The 20,712-nt window shown below is 37.2% G+C and overlaps 2 protein-coding genes across 2 annotated transcripts; one reads left to right on the plus strand and one right to left on the minus strand.

The window, feature by feature from the left end:
• Positions 1 to 316: 316 nt before the first annotated feature.
• Positions 317 to 7,533, minus strand: mfrp (membrane frizzled-related protein). The gene is made up of 13 exons (XM_053507854.1): positions 7,464 to 7,533; positions 7,252 to 7,357; positions 6,528 to 6,662; positions 6,093 to 6,245; positions 5,762 to 5,981; positions 5,041 to 5,171; positions 4,665 to 4,790; positions 4,461 to 4,537; positions 4,016 to 4,164; positions 1,931 to 2,061; positions 1,623 to 1,757; positions 653 to 780; positions 317 to 571 (listed from the first exon to the last, which is right to left on the minus strand). Exons 1-13 carry the CDS (start codon positions 7,506 to 7,508, stop codon positions 347 to 349), a joined length of 1,761 nt encoding a protein of 586 aa, XP_053363829.1. The 5' UTR covers positions 7,509 to 7,533; the 3' UTR covers positions 317 to 346.
• A 481-nt stretch (positions 7,534 to 8,014) lies between these two features.
• si:ch1073-280e3.1 (complement C2) lies at positions 8,015 to 20,568 on the plus strand. Its single transcript, XM_053507461.1, has 19 exons — positions 8,015 to 8,104; positions 8,392 to 8,601; positions 8,715 to 8,930; positions 9,035 to 9,220; positions 10,356 to 10,529; positions 11,245 to 11,343; positions 13,176 to 13,309; positions 13,478 to 13,616; positions 13,691 to 13,822; positions 13,913 to 14,014; positions 14,170 to 14,307; positions 15,287 to 15,402; positions 15,519 to 15,645; positions 16,404 to 16,551; positions 18,804 to 18,880; positions 19,363 to 19,454; positions 19,556 to 19,688; positions 19,774 to 19,823; positions 19,982 to 20,568. Exons 1-19 carry the CDS (start codon positions 8,032 to 8,034, stop codon positions 20,150 to 20,152), a joined length of 2,517 nt encoding a protein of 838 aa, XP_053363436.1. The 5' UTR covers positions 8,015 to 8,031; the 3' UTR covers positions 20,153 to 20,568.
• Positions 20,569 to 20,712: the final 144 nt, after the last annotated feature.

The following is a 20,712-nucleotide window of genomic DNA, read 5'->3' on the forward strand; positions in this document are numbered from 1 at the left end:
TGCTGATAAGTCCAGCATACTGAAGCTGAAAAAGGTATCAAGTAGTGTTCAATTATAGTAAGTTAAATAGCTTTTATGTTTGTTTGTTTCTTAAAATACCTTTACACTTAAAATATTATATGCTGTGTAATGTTGTTTGGTTTAAATGTATTAATCAACAAGTTATATTTTATTGTTATCACTAAATAGTATATGAGTAAAGTATAAAGTATTTTTTGGAGCAACCTGACAAATGTAAGCTTGAGTTACCTTAAATTAACCTTTTAAATGTTTTGAAATATTTTAAAATCTTTTACATGTGTCTGAAATGGAAATCAGTTAGAGCGAGTGTGAGCAGTTCTGTATCCTATGGCATGGAGCACTGCATGGGGTCCTGTGAGTCAGAAAGCAGGTGACAGTTAAAGGGCCAACTGAGGCTAAAGAGCTCCAGATCACGCGCACACTGCTGCTGAGCGACTGAACACACGGAGCTACATGGCTGCAGCACGCCACCTTTCACGCTGCACTGCGGCACAAACAGCGCACAGACAAGCTGCCTCAGGGGCTTAAAACAATCCAACTCCATCAGCACCTGGCCAAAAAGGAAAATATCGATATGTAAATGATTATAATATATTAAAACATTACAAGCAGGAATCTGGGTGTTATGTACCCTGTACTGGCGAAGCATGTAAGCAGCCTCTCTCTGATCAGCAATGGAGAGCCATATGTTGGGGAAGGACGTGAGATTATAGCTTAGACCTTGGCACATCTCCACCTGAATGGGCTCACAAGATGGAGCTGTAAAAGACAATGATTAAAAGTGCAAATGAGATTAGTTTGAATAAGAGGTAAACACACACACATGGTTTTCCATCTTTCATGCCAATGCAAGTGTTACCTATTGGCCCTACCGGCCTCACTCTGTCTGCAGGCCACCCCTGATTTATATAAATATCACAATATGAAGTAATTTTGGCTAGCTTGCTAATACAAATTTACACAGCCACAGATTCCATAATATGAGTAAAGGAGCTCGCAATAATATATCTTGACTGCAAAGCCGAAGTGAGCTAGTAAACAAACACAGATTTCATAGGATTCCACTTTTACACCCCTGTTGATTATGTCTAGTTCAGTGCCTGCTTTCAGTACCTGCCTTATTCATCCAATTCATCCTCAATGGGGTTAAGGTTTGATGGTCAGGTGTCCACATACTTTTGGCTATATAGTGTGTGACCTCTGAAAATCTAATGTCAAAACAGACCCAACTGTTTCAGCGTAAAGTGTCTCCAACATCACTCACTCATCATCTGTACCGCTTTGTCCTGTATAGAGGGTCGCGGGCTACCTGGAGCCTATCTCTGGAGACTTAGTGCATGAGGCGGGGTACACCCTGGACAGGGTGCCAATCCATCGCAGGGCACACACACATACAAACACTCATTTACACACTACAGGCAATTTGGGAATGCCAATTAACATAACCTACAGTACATGTCTTTGGACTGTGGGAGGATCCGGAATATTTTGCATATTTTTATGTCCAGAAGTGTTATTTGTTATTATGTTAATATAAACAAAAATGTAACCTATGCCAGCTTTAAATCAAAGGTTATAAGGTTATGCAAATCTGTTTTTACTATAAGGTGGGTACGTGGAGCTGCTGCAGTTTTCCTCATCTGCACCATCCATGCAGTCATTCCAGCCATCACAGAGCCAGTCATGGTGCAGGCATTCCCCTGTGCTGCAGGCAAACTGCTCAGGACTGCAGCCTCCTTAGCAGAGAATGAATATATAATACACATTGTAACTGACACCTTATTAATAGTAGTAATTGTTGTTTATATTGTTTGATTATATTGTAGTGCTTCTGTGTATATGTTAAATAGCATCTTATTCACAGGATAATTGTTAATGTTGTATATGTCACAGCCCGTATAATACGCACTCTCTAAGAGAGAGATGACCTGATATGAGGCATAGAAGCCAGTATCAGCTACACCGTCATCAGCCACAAACACAACACTCATCACGGGGCCAGTGGAGGTCAGGTCTGGGGGGAGGTCTGAGCCACAAAATCTATAGTAACCATTAAAGAGAGATGCACTGATTTCACCTAGCAGAACAATCATAAGTGACAGGCATAAATGGTCTAAAAGATATAGAGAATGGAATAAAGCAGCGAGACTGAAATGTTTGTTTGTTTTTTAGCCCAGACTGTGGAGTCATACCACAAAAGTATCCATACAGTACATCCATGAATGACGATAACGGCCAAAGAGCTCGGTGCCCACTGCAGTTGTTACTGTGGACATTGAGCGAATGAAACTGCTGATCTTTAAAAATCACAACACAATAATTCATAAATATCCTTGCACGTTACAGGAACTCAGCTGACATATCCCATATATAGTCCTGACCTTGCTTCAAGCTATTTCCACATATTTGCACCTGCAAAGGAGTTTCTGGGAGGCCACCGTAACAGACATAAAGCAGTCTGATCATGGCTCTGATGAAAACTTTCTACCTTGATGGTATCCAAGCATTAGTGAAACACTGAGATAAGTGTTATAGTATAACAAAAAGTCCTGATTGAGTAATCTAGAGAGGCATCTAATGAGTGGTGATACTAGAACATAACTGGGGTGTTTTACTATATTTATCACTTCATGTCCCAAGTATTTATAACAGTCATTTATTACACTAACTGTTGGTTGTCAGAATGGTTGAAAGTCGGTACGGTGCTCAGTACTGATGGGAGCACAGAAACACATCTAATAACGTTGTCATCCTAAACAACACTTTGTGTATTAAATTATTGCTTGTAAGTAATTTCTGTGTTGTATTATTTACTCCTAAGATGAGCTGCAAAGCTAACTAGCTTCTAACACCGGGCTGAATCCCAAATCCCTCTCTAATCTAGTGATGGGTCAGAACAAGTAGTCTCAGAGAGTGATTCATCCATTTCATAGACGCTATGTAGTGCAATAGATTCAAAAGAAAAAACGACTCGGACTAGAGGACTTATTGAGAAGAACCGCTCAATTCTGTTTCCTGTGTAATGCACAGCATAGCATCTATGAGAGTCACATGACAAAAGATCGAACAATTCTGATCAAAAGATATGAGAGGTGAGCTGCTCATTCTGTTTATCATAGTATGTCCTTAGCTGCATTGTAATATTTTCATTACTGGAACTATAGCCAAAATTTCGTGGTGGGGGTCTGTTCATTCCAATCAAAAGAACAAAATAAACTAAATGTCTCAAAAAAAAAAAAAAAAATGTCTCATTTTGATGAACAAGATTCAAAGAACTGAGTCACTAAAATGATTCAAACTTTCCATCACTACTCTAATCCCGAATCAAGGGCACTATTTTGTGTGTGGAAAAAGTGATTGTCCACCCTAGCGCCCTAGCTTTTTTTTACTTCATGCTTTTTGGGATTCAACCTCGAAACCCAGAAGTTAGTATAACTGTTTTTAAAATGAAATAAGTGGACATATAAAGAGAATCCTAGGCAATTTACTGTTCTGTACACCATCTGCATGGTTCATTCATTTTACCTTTTGGTCACATACCTGTAGTACCAGTAAGAGTTTAAAATTACCCCTGTTACATTAATTAAACTAACCTTCGGGTCACCAGCTCAGCCAGTCACAGTCAACACTAGGTGTTGGTGATGCAAAACTGGTCAAATAAACAAACAAATTATAATCTGTTGATGAAAAATTGTGTTTTTGGAGCTGTTGTTTAACAGCAGTATGGCACTCAAGGTTGTGCTGTTGTGCTGGATATCAGCATGGCCGCGATGCAGTCATATACACGAGGACGCATATTACTTTGTCTCGTGATAAAGGACATTTTTATACCCATTACTGCATTCTGTTATTCTGCACAATTGAAAGTCGCAGTTTGGCTTAAACAACCTTTGTACAATAGTAGATAGTATTTTTGTTTTTGTAGGCACCTGTGCTGTGCTGGTGAAGAAAGAGAACAACAAAATGAACAACATTTTAGTGAAGGCATTTTCACCTGCCTAGGACGCTGCTGTCTCCAGTGTTGATGCTGTCATGAACCTCAACATAGTCAAACTCACAGACATCTTGAGTCTCCAGGCTAAAGTTGTGGAAACTCAGTTGTATAACTTGTCCTTTGTCTGCAGATATATGCCACGTACACCGCTGAAAAAATGGAGAGATATACAGTATGGATAAGATTAAGACCCCTGGGCTTTTTATGTGACTTATATTTGGATGGATTTCTAATAACAACCCAACTACATGCATCTAAAGTCAAAATTGCATTGGAAAATTTTATTTAAATGTAAGAAAGTGGTCTCAGGATTTTTTCTACACAAAAAGTCTTTCTAGCTTCCAACAAATTAAAGTAGAGTACTGTTGTACTCTAATAAATGATTAAGGTAGAACAGTGGTCGATTATTTGTTTTTGTTACTAGTTTGCGGAAAGTGGCACTGACCTGCTGGTGAGGATAAGGCTTTGGATGATTTAGACTGGACAATGAGCCATTTGGACCTGTCTTTTCACCTCCACAATCTGTGCAGCAATGCAGAAATTAGGACAGACAAAATTATCGATTTTATATGAAAGGCCAACAGTCCACTATTTATACTACACAGTCATCAACCATGTTCTTATTAGTGTGTGAATTCTGAGCTCGTACCCCTGTGTTTGTGGCTGCAGTTGGCCTCATCCGTCTGGTCTTGACAATTGAGCTGCCTGTCACATACAGACACTGGCAACAGGCAGCGGCCACTATCGCACATAAACTCCTCCACAGAGCAGCTTTCTAACAGCAAACACCACACATTGCAAGAATAGTAATAAAAAACCTAATATTTGTAGTATTTTTATATCTCAATCCCTTGAGTAATACTTACACTAACTTTTGTTATTGCATTATGATCTTATCTAGTTAAAAAACCTAAAGATTTAATATGTAACTTAGGGCCAGAACACCTCTTTATTTTGGAATGATAGGCTTAAAAAACTACCTTAAACATGTAACACATTACATAATCAACATAAAGTACACTTACTTTGCCATGGAAGGATGGCCTTATACTGTGCGATAAAGCCGTTGCCCCCAATACTGCTATCAGACAAGAATGAAACCCATAGAGTGCTGGTGTTAGTGTTCACAGTGGGTGGAGCCACATTACCACAGAACCTAGGATAGAGAGACCTTAATGTGACTAATTTGTAGCCTTAATTAAATAACCTTGATTGAATTTGTATTGGGCGGCACAAGGTTGTACTGGTTAGCACTGTCGCCTTGCACCACCACGGCCTGGGGTCGATTGCCGGCCAGGCTCAATTCTTGTCTCTGTGTGCATGAAGTTTGCATGTTCTCCCCATGCTTGGTGGGTTTCCTCTGGATACTCTTGTTTCCTCCCACAGTCCAAAGGCCTAAAGATTAGACTAATTTGTGTTCCCAAATTGCCCGTAGTATGTGTGCCCTGCAATGGATTGGTACCCTGTCCAGGGTGTACCCTGCCTCGGACCATGAGCCTTCTGGGATAGGCTTCAGGCCCTCCACAACCCCGAATAAAGGATCAAGCGGTATAGACAGTAAGTGAGTGAGTGTGTTTGTATATATAGTTTTGGAGATAGTCAGAGATCTCTTTGTGTTGCAAGCATGTTGAGTAAGAGTATATAGTGAATACTTGTTTTGGTATGAGCACATTGTTTATGGTTAAAGTTGTTCTTTTTGAATGAACAGGTATTTGGAATTGTATCCAGAAGACAAGCAGTGCTGACCTGGTGACAGTGTTGGTATGCTCTCCTTCTTCTCCAAGCTCCAGCCAATCAAAAAGACATGGCACTGGTCCCTCAATGGCTAAGGAGGAGATGTGGAGCTGGACCAGAGATGGAGGGGACATTCTAATCACCCAAACACACATGGAGTCAGCAGGGTATGGGCCTGGATGGTTGGGGGAGCTGAAAGTTCCCTCTGATTCAGTCAGGATCCCTCCACATTCTGGGAGATGAATGGTTCATCAACTAAAATTTAGATGAGCCTTAAAGTGACAACCATTACATATTTGTAAAAAATTAAAAACAATTAAAAAAGGTCAAAAATATACAGTACTTGTATACGGGATGGGTTTGTGCACGAGGTGTGGCATGGGTGAGCTGTATTCATGAAGAGGAATAGTGGGTTTCGGGACAAGACCTTCCTGAATGCTGTTTTCAGTCAAGGAGTTTAGAGACAGCATTCTTCCTTCAGCAAGGTCTTTTATATCTGTAAAAACAAATAAAAGCAACTTTTTTAATATTAAAAAAGCTCTGTATTAACACCTCCCTGCACAGACCAGTAGCTTGGCAAGTCCATCAATATCAATCAATTAATGCTTTTTTTTTTGCATTCCTTTTAGAGCACTGCAGAATCACCAGCTACAGATGATTTGATATTCAAATCATGAGAATAAACATTTTATGCCATACAGTAACATGAAATCACTTGTAAACATTCAGAGTAATCTGTAGCATTAACGCAAAAAGTGTACAAGAGCTGCTCACTCACGTGTAAGAGCAAGTGCTAGCGTGAGTCCCAGGACTGCCAGGAGTAACAGTAGAGATGCTATAAACACCAGTGCTCCCCAGTTACACCACGGTCTCCTCACACACCCTACACACAGACCAAACATGATGCTGCCTCCTGAAACACCACAGCAGACAAGAGACATGGGTTAAAAACATCTAGATTTTCTGACTTTAAAATGATTTCATTTTAATCTGTTTACACTGACACAAATTGCCATGTGATCTACATGGAGGAAAAAGTCTAATACTTCTTTAAAGCTGAGACAGTTTTTGCTTTTAAATGGTAAATGTTATGTTATGTTATTAATATTGGGCAAGCACATTTAAAAATAAATGACTTTTTATTTCATAAAAAAATTAATTGTTTAAAACAAAACTAATTGTAAAATATCATTAAACCTCTATCGTTTTAAGTATTTCAATGTATCTGGAACTTTACAAATATATATTTATTATTGTTCAACTACCCAAGTATAATAATAATAATAATAATAATAATAATAATGTTATTTGTCTTTTGGGCGCTCCTGTTAAGGGGTCGCCACAGTGGACCATCCACTAATTATTATTATTATTATTATTATTATTATTATTATTATTATTATAATAATTATTATTACTATTATTATTATTATTAAAATAAGGGAACGAAGTGCACCATTTAGAAATACCCCATAAAAATGCTTATACTGTAGGATACTTACTAATTGTACAACTGTTAACAGGTTCGGAGGATATGGCAACCTTGCATACTTCTTTGATTTCATCATGTTCATTATCTGGTTCAAATGCTGGATTGCAAAATACATTCTGTGAGGGTTAAAAGGCAAAGATCACTGTGATCACTGTTTCAGTTCTACAATGTATCTTTTTATATACAGTATATGTGATATTTTTATTTTAGAATTTTTCTTACCTTGTACAAATCTGGGTCATAAAGCGTTTTTTCAGAGTCTACCATTTTCCCTTTTCAACAAGACATTCAAGGTTATTTGTGGCTGCTTTTATCCATAAAAAAAAAACAGAAATTTGCAGCAGGGCATGAAAAGTGGACGTAGTTCCTGGTTTGCTGTGGGTGAGAACCTAGCATCATCCTCCTCTAAATTATTCAGAAAGCCAAGTCAGCTGAGAGGACTGAGCAGGCCAAGAACAAGGAGAGGATTTAGGGAGATTTGGGGCACTTACATTTTTACTAATGAGCCTAATCTTTGCATCTGTCTCACACACACACACACCGACACACACACCAACACACACACACACACACACAAACTGAGCCGAAATTATGTTTTCTGTAAAGCAAAATTAATAATGTATCATTCATTACCCCCCTGAGTTGCTTAAATATTTATTTTTACATTTCCAATAACTCTATGTTGCTCAATCCATGTTTTTGTTTTCTGGAAGTTAATGTGTAATCACTCTTCAAACAGTTGTCTATACAAATCTCTGCCAATGCAGTCCAGAGCTGATACTGAGGTTTAATGAGTAGGTTCATGATGCACGTCACCACTGCCTGTCTTTTAACTTTTTTTCTTTACATTTCTATTGGTAAAGGTAGGTGCTGCAGTTATACAATACTATTACAAACAGTTGTTTAGGGTAGCAGTAGAAGATTTAAGTACCAGCAGTATTTTTTTGCTACAAATTGAATGCATGGTTTCCCTAATTCATTATTATTATTATACTAATTTCACAGTATATACAAAATTCTAGGTATTATATATACAATCCAAAATGTCCTAAAATTTCTGGAAGTATATATCAGCACATATACAAAACTGAAAAAAAATATATATATACTAGTAAGTATTATAAAATATTTAAAATGTGATTACTTTCAGTTCATGCAGAAGATGACTATAACTATGACTATGATGATCATAAGTGCAATAAGACAGAATCCATAATTGGAGGTACAGTACAATACTCCAAAGACGGTAGTGAAGTAACCTACAACTGCAATGATGGCTTTACACCCTTTCCAATTTCCAAAAAGGTCTGCAACTCTAAAGGAAAATGGGAGCCAGAAATATCCAGGGTGATATGTGAAGGTCAGGTGGCTGTAGATGATATTAAAAAAGACCACATTAAATTAGCTATTAACATTTACATTTTTATTTTTTGGAAAAAACTAAATCTTACATGCCATGATTGCTTATTTTAGAAGAATCAGATTATGATGATATTAATGAACCCCAAAAGAACTGCTCTGTAGCAGAAACTATAAAAGGAGGCAGTGTTTCCTACTCAAATGGAGGCTTGGAAGGCAGCGTGCTGACATACCATTGTAATTTTGGATACTACCCGTATCCTGTCAGCAAGAGAGTTTGTAACCCCGGAGGGGAGTGGTTAATCAGGGTGTCTACTGCCACATGCAAAGGTAACCTAATAAATATGTCTTATGAGTAATGACCAGAAATTATCATTGGATTTAATGTATTATCTCTGGGTAAAGCTTTTAATCTTTTCTTTCTATCTTTCCAGACATTCTCTGTCCAGCACAGCTTCAGCTGGATAATGGCCAATTTTGGCCACGTAAACAGTGGTTTAAAATCGGAGAAGAGCAGGAATTCTCATGCAGGGATGGATTGAAGTTGTCAGGTTCAGCCAAGCGGAACTGCACTGAATCGGGCCACTGGACTGGTACCCTTCCACTGTGCATTGAAGAATGTAAATACTCTTCTCCTAATGCATGCAGAAACAAATAACTTTGAAAAAAATTTTTAATAGTATAGTGTGGTGTTTATAGAAATTTTACGTCATACAGTAAATTAATATAATGATTCATATATCGAGTGTATACTGTATAATCATGGAATATCCCTGCATACAAGTCATTCTCTTAATGATAACTGTGAGTTAAAGACTTAATGATAACTGTAAGTTAAAAGCCCTTAACTTCATTGAAGAAAAAATTGAGATCTGTTGCTTCTAATTTTGTGGCAACCGTTTGGGGAAGTCCTATTCCTGTTTCATTTCTAGTGTAGACGTTTGGTTTGGAGGAACTAGACTGCACAGAGCATCTGATTCAACCTGATCAAATGCTTCTGTGGTGAATCGCGACACTGACTGAACCAGGTCTTGTGCTGCAAAAGTTATACTTCTAGTAGACTACTACATATTTTCATTTTGAAATAGTGACTCGTACTTACAGTATGACAGCATTGTTTACATTCATCACTACACGTATTGTACTTTAATGTACAAGTATTTAAATAAAAATGTATTTATATGAGATATATACAATTATACGATTATACAAATAACTGCTTACCTATGTAGATGTGCATGCATGACTGACTTTCAAGTCATATAGACATACTGACTGAATAATAGCATAGGAAGTTTTAAGAACAATATTCATGTAATTTATATTAATTTGGTAATAAGGAATGTCAGACCAATTCAAGTATATCTATTTTTTACAGCACTGAATTTATTTGTGATGTCACACAATGATAGTGATTAATGTTTTTTTTTTTTTTTTTTGCTGTGTATCTCACAATATCAATGCTCAAGCTCACTATACACCTAACAGGAGCAAATTTCTCCCTCCAGAAAAGCAGAGGCTGTTGTAGCAGTGATGAAAAGCAGCTCCATGTTAATGTTTATGAGTTTTTTTATTGCCATTTTTAGCAAACATACGGTATATTCATGTGATATTCATATGTTCACATGAATTTTTCTTTGTCCCTTAATTGTGCAGAAGGTGTAGGGACTATGAATTGATTTTAGTTGTGAGGTAAGACTATGCTCATATACATAGGTGGGTATGAGAATGTAATAAGCACCTTTTATTTCCTAGCTGTTGGCTGCAGAGATCCAGGGATTCCACCTGGAGCTACACGCTCTGGAGCCCACTTTCGGATCGGTGACCAAGTGAAATACCGTTGCCAGTCTGGCATGGAATTACTGGGGTCTGAAGTAAGAGTGTGTCTGGATTCAAAAGAATGGAGTGGTTCTGATCCACGTTGCCAGGGTACACAAACTGTGTTCTAAGCAAGTAATTTAAAGTTAATCATAAACATAATCAGTTAAAAACATCTAATGATGTTTTGGTCAGCTGACATTAATTACAAAGATAATGATAATGACAGTAACAAATGAGCAATGACAAACTAGTTAAAAAAATTAAACAACACATTTTAAATGATATTTTAAACCAGGGAAGCATGGTGGCTTAGTGGTTAGCAATGTTGCCTTGCCCCTTCAGGGTCCATGTTCAATTCCCACATTGGGTCTGTTGTGCATGGAGTTTGCATGTTCTCCCCATGATCGGTAGGTTACTCCAAGTTCTCCAGTTTCCTCCTACAGTCCAAAGATATGCAGATGAGGCTAATTGTTGTTCCCAAATTGCCCACAGTGTGTGTGTCCTGCAATGGATTGGCACTCTGTCCAGGGTGTGTACCCCACCTTGTGCTCAGGTCTCCTTTCATAGGCTCCAAGCTCCTTCAACCCTGTATATAGGTTTAAGTGATATGGACGATGAGTGAGGGAGTGAGTTTTAAACCAGTATAAGACTAGACTAAATACAAGGTGGTATCTGGAAACTTGCTTTGTAGCCTGTTTAGCTCAGGATGTTTAGCGGTTGTTAGCGGGTGGAAATACAGACAAATTTCCAGCAGTAAACTCTTTAAAATATCACTTTAAACTGTATAGCAGTATTAAAACATAAATGAACTCTGTCTCTCCAGCCCCCTATATATTTGATTCACCAGCAAGTGTGGCTCAAGCCATGGATGGTTCGTTATCTGCTGTAATGGATGTTTCATCCCCAGAGTTCAAAAAGAAAGGTAAGAGCAGTGCACACACATTTATTCCATTATATTGCAGATCATAGAAACATTCTTACAAGTTAAAGACTAATTGGTCAACAGTAAGTCAGAAAAATGTTGATTATTTTTTATTCTGCTTCAAATGTGTTAAGGAACCTCAAACATTGTTTTAATTTAATTTGGTTGAACCCTAAAATCCTCTCATAAAAGCAATACTTAAAATATACCAAAGTAATCTGACTGGTTTGTCACATAAAATAATATTTTCAGTATCAATTGGAATTTTAGCAGCAGCAGCAGCTGTATAGTAATAATAATGATAATAACTAGACAGATACATTTTCCGAAGAAAATATAAAATGGTGCTTGCCGTGGCAAAACCCGGGCCTACGGGATTAGTTGCTAAGGTGCTCTAAAGTGGTTGCTAGGGCGTGGCTTGACAGCTTTTCAATGATCCTGTGAGACTGATTGATTTCCTGAATAAAATGAGCCCAAACCTAGGTCTCTAAGACAGTTAGGTTCAGTTAGGTTTAGTTTTTAAGTTTTAAAGCAAATTTTATATTTCTCCAAAATTATTGCTCTGCCCTAGAATCCATCAAAGTTGGTCTCAATGTTAAGTCCACCCCTTAGAAAAGTCATAGCACCCCATTCCTGAATAAATTGCACAATTTGACAACTCTTTCATGGGTCTGTGACAAACGATACGGGCCTAGTTACGTACGGAAGTACTTGTACGGAAGAAGAATTGAAAAAAATAAAATAAAATAAGCCTGCATGTTATTATTATTATTTTTATTATTATTATTATTATTATTATTATTATTATTATCATTAGCGATAGTAGTAGAAACTGCTGGAAGTAGTGGTGGGAGTTGCAGTAGTAGTACTAATAGTTTGCAGTGGTAGCAGCTACAGATGTAATTGTAGCAGCAACGGCTATTATTGTTGTAGTTGCAACAGTAGCATTCGCTGTTGTAATGTGGTTATAGTGGCAGCAGTAGCAGTGAGTAGTGGTAGATGTATCAGTAATTGTGGTAGCTATAGCAGTGAGTAGTAGCTGTAACAGTAGTTGTAGTAGCAGTAGCAGTGAGTAGTAGCTGAGTCAGTAGCTGTGGTAGCTGTAGTAGCAGTTGTAGTAGCTGTGTCAGTAGATGTGGTAGCTATAGCAGTGAGTAGTAGCTGTAACAGTAGTTGTAGTAGCAGTAGCAGTGAGTAGTAGCTGAGTCAGTAGCTGTGGTAGCTGTAGTAGCAGTTGTAGTAGCTGTGTCAGTAGATGTGGTAGCTATAGCAGTGAGTAGTAGCTGTAACAGTAGTTGTAGTAGCAGTAGCAGTGAGTAGTAGCTGAGTCAGTAGCTGTGGTAGCTGTAGTAGCAGTGAGTAGTAGCTGTGTCAGTAGATGTGGTAGCTATAGCAGTGAGTAGTAGCTGTAACAGTAGTTGTAGTAGCTGTAGCATTGAGGGGTAGCTCAGTGGTTAAGGCATTGGACTACGATTTGGAAGATCCCAGGTTCAAACCCCACAACCACCAAGTTGCCACTGTTGGGCTCTTGAGCAAGGCCCTTAACCCTAAACTGCTCAGATGTGTTATAAGATAAAATGTAAGTCTGCCAAATGCCTAAATGTAAATGTAGCAGTGAGTAGTAGCTGTAACAGTAGTTATGGTAGCTGTACCAGTAGTTGTGGTATCAGTTGGAATAGTAGTAGCAGCTGTAGATGTACAGTAGCTGTGGTAGGAGGAGCAGCAGCTGCGACAGTTGTGTAGTTGTAGCATTTTCTGATTACATACACTACGTTGCTGTTTGGTGATAAAAGGTTCTGATGAGGGTTTTTCTTTCCACATAACTTAACTAGGCCCAGATTTCGGAAGAACCTTGAAAGTGGCAGATGGTCGACTCAACATTTTTATTCTAATGGACACATCAGGAAGCATTAAAAAGGAGGATTTTGAGAAGGCAAAGCAGGCCACTGCTAGCTTAATACGCAAGGTTTGTAATGTTTTACAGTACAGAAGTGGTTTAAATATTTTGTACACGCCATCATGATAACCGCATTATATTCACAGCTGCCAAACAAAGGTGAACTGAGTGTACTCAGCATGCTTCATTGTCTATATTGGACCATTTAAAATGAAACATTTTTTTTTTTTTTTACAGTTGAGTAGTTATGATGTTGAAATGAAGTTTGATATCATTTCCTATGCCAGTGAGCCCTACGACATCATAACGGTTTTGGATGACTTCAGTGACCAGACAGATGTGGTTTTGGCGAGATTAAATTCGTTTAATCATGAAGGTATGTCACTAAGGTAGTCTGACTTTTCCCAAGCAAAGACATTTGCTTTTAACATCATTATTCTTTTTGCTCAGGACATGGGGAAAAGACTGGCACGAATCTCTTTAAAGCCCTTAAATCTGTGCATGACAGACTTTCCTTCCTCAAGGCAAACAACAAACGTCGCTTCAGTGAAACTCAGAATGTCATTCTCATTGAGACTGATGGTAATCAAGATTTAATAACACAAACCTCTCAAACATTTCACATTATTATTATTATTATTATTATTATTATTATTATTATTATTATTATAGGCTTTGCCAACATGGGAGGTGACCCAGGTCATTATCTGCGTTTGATCCGTGAACTCTTGGGCTACAAAATATCTACAGATAACTCACATGAGGATCTTCTTGGTTTGCATGACTGACAATTTATACGTATTCCACTACTTAAATTTAATCCTGTAGAGTTTGTTCCTAAAGAATAAATAATTTTAGATTTTAATTTTACCTACAGATTTTCTGTCAGGTTGGTCTCAGCAACCAAATATGTGTGTGTCTCTTTTTAGATGTCTATGTGTTTGGCATTGGGACAAACATTAAGAAGTCTGAGCTGCAACGTCTAGCTTCCAATAAAATAAGAGAACATCATCTCTTTATCCTTAAGAATTATGTGGATCTTGGGGTAGTGTTTAATAAGATGATCAGTGAGTAGCTATTGTGCATGTTGTGCATTTATTTTGAAGTTATATTGTGTATACTGTGATGGTCCCTGGGGACAAAGTGTGTACAAAAGCATTACAGGAAAAAAAAACATCAAACACAAAAGCAAATGAAAAAATGAAAGCAATTCAGAAATATGCTGCAGAAATATTCAATAACACATACAAAAGTTAAAGCACATGCGAAGATTAAAACATTGAAAACCCAAACACACAAAAAACGTTGAAGGATTGTCAAGACGAAAAACATTGCAAATCCAAAAACACACACATAAGCCAAGTTTTTGCAAAAGCAAAAACGCTGCAAAAGATGTTTGCTACACCACAAGTCCTTCGGGATGGTCAGGGAACACAGACCAGGAAGTACCAATAAGTAAGACAATCAGTGTTTAGAATAGGGGAATGAGCAAAATGAACTTTGCTTACAAGTTATTAGACCCATTGTCATGTAAAACAGAATAAAGTTCTATTGAAAATATTAGCAGCATTTAATTTAACACTAGTCATTTCACCATGTGTATTGCTTTTTGTATGTGTTTTTGTTTTATTTTTTATTTTGCATGTACTTTTGTATGTGTTTTGTATTTGCAACACATTTCTGTAATGTTTGTGTTTTAACTTTTGTATGTGTTTTGTCCCAAGGGGCAACCGTAATGTACTCACTCATATTTTTTACTGTTTATGGAACTGAGTATGAGGTTCAGTGATCAACCACTACCTAAGTGTTGACCTTACCAAACTCTTTAGATTTTAATCTGAACTTGATGAAGGTTACAGTTGGCTCTGACATTTTTAATCACAGTGGTCATTTTTCTCATTTTTTCCCATTAAAACAGATCTCACAAAATAAATCATTAAAGCAAGTGTGTATTAAACTTTCTGCCAGTTAATCCACCATGTATTTTTTTTTTTTTAATTTATTAAAAAAAATTGTATATAATTGTTCCTCTTACCTCATTCCTAGATGACTCAGCCGTAACCAAATGTGGGGTGGCCCACGAGCTGGTTATTCCAAAAACTGATGATAATGCTAAGCATGAGCGTTGGGATACCAGGCCTTGGCATGTCTCTATTAATTGGGTAAGTAAATATACCTGGTCAGTTAATAGGTTGATTCAAAAAGGGTATAGACCACCAGTGATTCTTGGCATCATTCTGACATGATTATTGTCCTTATTCTTACCTTGTTTATCTAGCGAACAAAGCCATGCCAGGGCTCTATTTTGACTGAGAACTGGGTCATCACAGCTGCACACTGTCTGATGAAACTGAATAATGGTTTTGTGGAAAGGGCCGATGCCAGTGACGTGGAGATTAATCATGGTCTGAATACTATATGTTGTCTTACAAGCTAATGGAATCAAGTAATTAATTACCCGGTATAAAATTCTTTAAATGACCTTAAACTTTATTTTGGGCCACACCTGCAAATAAGGCATTGCAAGTAAGCTGACATGCAAGTCTGCAAAACTGTTATAGTATACTTGTTATAAACAATATACTGTATACTTTGTTGAGTTCTATATCGGTTTTAAGGATTTGATCCAATTTGGTCAGACTAGGGAAGTTCATTCTTTTCCAGTGCTGCTTTGCCATGATTGCTGAAATTGATCAGGACATGGAAGTAATAATTTTTTCAGAGAGGCATTAGCTCCATGGTCATTTCCCAGAACTACCTACACTGTCAGGTTTTCTTTAGAACTAATTAAATTAGAAAAGGTATCACCTCATGATTAGGTGCTCATCACATTTATGCCCAAGGTGTGTGGTGTGTGAATGTATAATATTATACAACAATATCTAAGTTGTTTTGTTTTAAACTCATGGATGTTCTATTACAGGCATAATGTAATTGTAAAGATTTCAGGCATTCTTTGATTTCCTCTACTCCAGTGTACGAGAATCCATAGTGCACGTAAACCAAGTCTTAATAGCTGTAGAATATTTTCTATTTGGTTCAGGATGTTAGGAGCCTTAGCACAAGCAACATGCTCTGGAGCTGAATTGAAAATCTCTGGCACGTATTGATGTCAAATCACAAAGGACTAAAACAATGAGCACCTACTTTTCTTGTTTTTTAGGTGGAGGAAAAGTATGTGCTGGTTCGCTATTTGAACACCCAGAATTTAATGTCACAAAACTCATGGACAGGAACATCAACGAGTTTTATGACTATGATGTCGCACTCATTAAACTGAACAGCAGCATTAAGCTTTCCTCTAAGGCAAGGTAGGATAAAATGGAAAAAGAGGCAATACCAATAATATACAGGAAATTGAAAAGCAATAAGAACTGTGAGGGTTCCATCTTATCTGATGTTTTTATTTAGGGGATCTGCCACAAGAATGAACCTGCATGTAGAAGAATAGTGTGGCATGGCAATGTGGGGCTTCCAAAAGATCTTTTGAACTGGTCTTTTTCTGGGGCAGAGTGCCTTGCAAAAGTATTCATACCCCTTGAACCTTTTTACATTTTGCCACATTACGATCACAAACATAAATGTATTATATAATGTATATATTAAATTAGATTTTTTTATATTTGAAGTTTATGTAATAAACCAACACATAATTGTAAAGTGGAAGGAAAATATATTTTAGTTTTTCAAAATTATTTACAAATAAATATCTGAAAAGTGTAGAATGCATTTTGTATTCAGGCCCCCTGAGTCAAGACTTTGTAGAACTATCTTTCACTGCAATTACAGCTGCAGGTATCTTGGGGTATGTCTTTACCAGCTTTGAACATCTAGAGAGTGGAATTTTTATGCATTCTTATTTGTGAAATAGCTTAAGCTCAGTCAGATTAAATGGAGAGCATTCTCAATTGGATTTGAGTCTGGACTAGGCTATTCTAACACATGAATATGCTTTGATCTAAACCATTCCTTTGCTGCTCTGGCTAAATGTTTAGGGTTCCCTGCTGGAAGGCCAACCTCTGCCCCAGTCTCAACTCTGGTTTTCTTCTTTGATTGCCCTGTATTTGGCTTTATCCAACTTCCTATTAACACTGACTTGTTTCCTTGCTGAAGAAAATCATTTCCACAACATGATGCTGCTACTGTACCTCCATGCTCAGTGTTAGTTTTCCGCCACACATAGAGTTTTGCATTTAAGCCAAAAAATCTATATTGCTCTCATATGACCAGAGGACCTACTTTTACATGTTTGCTGCCACCCCCTAACCACACTCCCAGGTTTGATTCCCAGACAATGCCCAAAACTCCAGTGCCGATCCCAATCCCAGATAAAATTGGAGGGTTGCGTCAGGGAGGGCATCCGGCATAAAATCTGTGCCAAGTTGTTGTGCGGATCGGTCAGCCCGCTGTGGTGACCTCTCAACTGGGGCAGCCAAAAGACTAACAACATTTGTAAAAAAAAATATTTTAAAAAACCATTTCCTTGAAAACCAAAATTATTTTCCTTCTACTTCACAATTATGTGACACTTTGTGTTGGTCTATCATTTCTTTGGTCTTTACATTTCTAATAAAATTAAGTCATGTTTGTGGTTGTAATATGACAAAATGTGGAAAGGATCAAGTGGTATGAATACTTTTGGAAAGAACTGTAGATTTCCAGAAGAGCACCTACTGTACTGTAATATTGGGTTAAATGTCCTTTGAAAGTCCAGCTGGTTTTGCCTTTAGCAGACACTTTTGATAATCATCTACAAACCTCTATAGAATTCTAGTTCTAGACCACTCTTCTTTCCAAAACGGCAAGAACACTCAATTTTGTTCAAGTTTTAACCATCAAGCTGATGATTTATGGTCATGTTAAAGAATTCTGAATTAGTCCTCTCCTTCATTATTTCATCCACATTCTGCAATGTACTGTACCATTTCTCCTTGCAGCAAAAAAAAAAAGCCCAAAAGCATGATGCTACCGCCACCATGCTTGACAGCTACTACTGTACAGTGTTCTTGTGGTTGAATGCTCTCAAATTTATTTATCCACACTATACCCCCGTTCAAAAACTTCCTCCAGAAAACTTTTTCTTTGCCCATGTGGTCAGCTGCACACTTGAGTATGTGGATTTTGGAGCAGTGGCTTCTTTTTGGGCAGCAGCCATTCAGTACATGGCAATGTAAATCTTGCTTGACTGTAGACACTGGTAGCATCTTCTAGTTTATGCCAGGCTGTGTTTGGGTTTGGTGTACAGTCATTTTGTGAGAGAAAAAGAGCAGTTCAAAGAAATAACTTAAAGCCCAATAGTTTAAGAGCTTTTTGTAGATAATGAGTGTACTGTATATAAGCTTATGGCTGACCTAAATATAGGGTGCACATGACACTAAATGAGCCTTTTTAGTCACTTAATCCTTCAATTAAGGCCATTTAAAGGAGACCAGATGGCATTTGCAACTTTTTATATATTTAGTAAATGTTTAACCCTTAATTTATATTTCTTATTTTTAGCAAAATCAAAGCTATTGTGGAAATTATAAATGTTTCAAAAATTCCTTTTTTGTTGTCTTATTAGACCCATTTGTTTGCCATGCACCAAAGCTTCAAATCGTGCTCTCAAGATGAGTCCTGAATCTACTTGCAAGAATCATGGTAAAAACTTATTATAATAAAGTCAAATCATATTCCGTCAGCTCCAAAATTATTGACATCCTTCATAAACAGAGCTAAAACAAATATACTGTACATGTAATCGGTTTACAAGGTCATTACCATCACTCTGCAGGCTTGGTTGCATGTCTTCTTAAATTACCTAAAATAATTATGAAGCTAAAATGTTCTGGCTCTTCAGAAGAATAAAAAAAATCCACCAGCATATTCATTTACATTAAATATTATTTACAGGTAACAGTAATTTTCAACATTTTGGTAGAAAACTCATAATATTTTTGTAGTGTAGGGAACAATTTTAGTGAAGATTTTGGATACAAAAATGTGTAATTGTACATGATTTTTTTAAAAATAATTTTATCCCATGATATTGAAAGGTGCCAATAATTCTGAAGTGCACTGTATATAATATATGTTATGCTTTATATGTCACTGCATGGGTTCTGGGATCTGTGCATGAACAGAAAGTGCCTTGCTTGATCAGCAGCAGACTCAAGCCTACTTTTTGCAACAGGGGAAATCCCGAAAGTCGACTCATATCCAGACTGGAAAAAAGGTGAATTATTTGCAATAAACTGACAGCTATTCAGAAATCATGCAGTTGTGAAATTCAGAAGGACTCTGTTACTATTTCTGCACCGCCCCTTATGTTTACAGAGAGAGGGTTGCATTGAGCAGTATAGGCCACTCTTGGCGGACAACAACCTGGTGCCTTTGACTGACGTGATCACAGACAGGTTCCTGTGTACTGGAGGATCAGAGAAATTCAAGGATTATATTACCTGCAAAGGTTTTATATATAAGAAAAAAACAGAAATCATAAACACTTAATATCTAATAGCCGTAGGCACAAACGTTATCTTAATCCTTTGCAGGAGACTCTGGAGGCTCCCTCTTTCTTCGTAAGGGAATGCGTTATTTCCAGGTTAGTGAACTGACCTTCATAGTTTTAAATCATGATAGTGACGAATACAGAAGAAGACATGATTTCCAAATAAATTTTCAGCCTTTGGAGCATTTCTCATGAAAGTAAAAGCTATTTAGCAGTCACATCAATCCATTGTTTATCCCTTTATTCGCTAGGTGGGAGTCGTGAGCTGGGGCACTAAAGCAGTGTGCGAGTCACAAACCCTGAATATTCCTGAACCTCCTGTGGATGCCCGAGATTTCCACATCAATGTGTTCTCCATTATGCCTTGGCTTAAAGAACACCTGGGCAAAGAACTGGACTTCCTGGAAAGCGAGAAAGTTTAACAACAATTCAAATATAACCTGCTTTGGTATCATAAGACACAGGAAAAGTATAATAAGGTATAATTTGCCAATGTGTCATTTTTTTATTATTATTTAGCTAAACTACTAATTAAACATTCATTTTGTCTTAACTATTAATGTTATATATTCATATTTTGTTGTGCTCAATCTGTGTTTTATAATTAATCAGCATTTTTGAACATTTCTAGAGCACAAATTTCTTATGTAGGAATAAATGGCTATTTTCGTGAGCATTTACATTACATAACATGCATTCAGTTTTGCCTTATGTTTAATTTTTGGTGCATGCCTAATAATGTAGCCTATGGCATAGCCTTTCTAACAAGACTTTTGCAGATGCTTAAAAATTAGTTATGTATCTAATTTGTAATAAATAGGGGTGTAATGATACCTTATCACATACTCATCATTATACAAATTGGCTATGTGGGAAGTGTGGGATTCACATAGTGAAAATCAGAATTTTAGTATTTAAGCATTTAATTCAGCTGTATTATTTGATCACCAAAGATCCCAATCTGAACATCCCATAGAGTTTA

This window comes from Clarias gariepinus, chromosome 11 (genome assembly GCF_024256425.1).
Source record: "Clarias gariepinus isolate MV-2021 ecotype Netherlands chromosome 11, CGAR_prim_01v2, whole genome shotgun sequence".
Classification (NCBI taxonomy): Eukaryota; Metazoa; Chordata; class Actinopteri; order Siluriformes; family Clariidae; genus Clarias; species Clarias gariepinus.